The 894-nt window shown below is 46.3% G+C and overlaps 1 protein-coding gene across 1 annotated transcript in view; it reads right to left on the bottom strand.

Moving 5' to 3' along the window:
* Nucleotides 1-894, bottom strand: part of LOC101663158 (potassium-transporting ATPase alpha chain 2-like) — a 36306-nt gene that overhangs the window by 31224 nt on the left and 4188 nt on the right. Inside the window, exon 2 of the mRNA XM_013007899.3 lies at nucleotides 455-514. Coding sequence (XP_012863353.3) covers nucleotides 455-514 — 60 coding nt within the window. The remainder of the gene's footprint in view (nucleotides 1-454; nucleotides 515-894) is intronic.

Raw genomic sequence — 894 nt, 5'->3', positions numbered from 1 at the left:
TGTATGAGCCCCTAATAAAATGCTAAAAAAAAAAGGCCAGTCACTAGAAAAGGACATCATGGCTGGTAAAGTGATTTTCGGTGAAGGTGAAAGAGGTCTTTGGTGAGATGGTTTGACCCAGTGGTGTAAACAGAGAACTCAAGCACAATAAAGATCATGAAGGTGGCACAGTAAAAAAAAAAAGAACTTATCTCAGACACATCATCTCCTCAAGGTTAGCTAGCCCTTCAGCCACATCTAGGCATAGAGTCCCACTGTTCTCAAAGTTGCTGCTATCGGCCACTCAAAGGGACATCTACTTTTCTACACGCACAGCTGACAAGCCCCACAGAGATTTGCTGAGACCTGGAAGAGCTCTCTCTGCTTTGCCTTCCTGTTGAAGAGCCACACAACCTTTTCCTGGATAGAGTGAGGGTCTTCTCTACCTGATCCTTGTTGGTTCTTGAGGACTTACCACCATGATGTTGGTCCCGTACTTCTTTTCCAGGTCTTCAAAGCTGAGTTTATGGTCATCCTGAAATCCACCAAAGGAAGAAACGAGTGGATTAGATAATGCCAAATGGTTCCAACCCTGAGCTTTGACCATGAAAGCTGGGGGTAGCACTAAGGATAGGAGAGGAGCCAGAACGTGTGGGAGGAAAAGAAAAGACCCATTGGGTCAGGCAGCTGATGCTGTACGGGAATGGCTCCGAGAGAATCTTGGAAACAGAGAGAGGCCACCCTGGACCTGTGGAAGTGGTGGTCATTGGACCCCCCACCTTGGTAGGTGTTCAATAGAAAGGGACCCAGAATCACCATCTATTTCAGTGGTTCTCAACCTTCCTAATGCCGCATCCCTTTAATACAGTTCCTCATGTTGTGGTGACCCCTCAACCATAAAATTATTTTTGTTGC

Source organism: Echinops telfairi, unplaced genomic scaffold (genome assembly GCF_000313985.2).
Source record: "Echinops telfairi isolate 266 unplaced genomic scaffold, ASM31398v2 ScPeMD7_2565;HRSCAF=3150, whole genome shotgun sequence".
In the NCBI taxonomy this organism is placed as follows: Eukaryota; Metazoa; Chordata; class Mammalia; order Afrosoricida; family Tenrecidae; genus Echinops; species Echinops telfairi.
The sequence above is the reverse complement of the archived record's forward strand: the minus strand, read 5'-3'. Positions and strand labels throughout refer to the sequence as shown.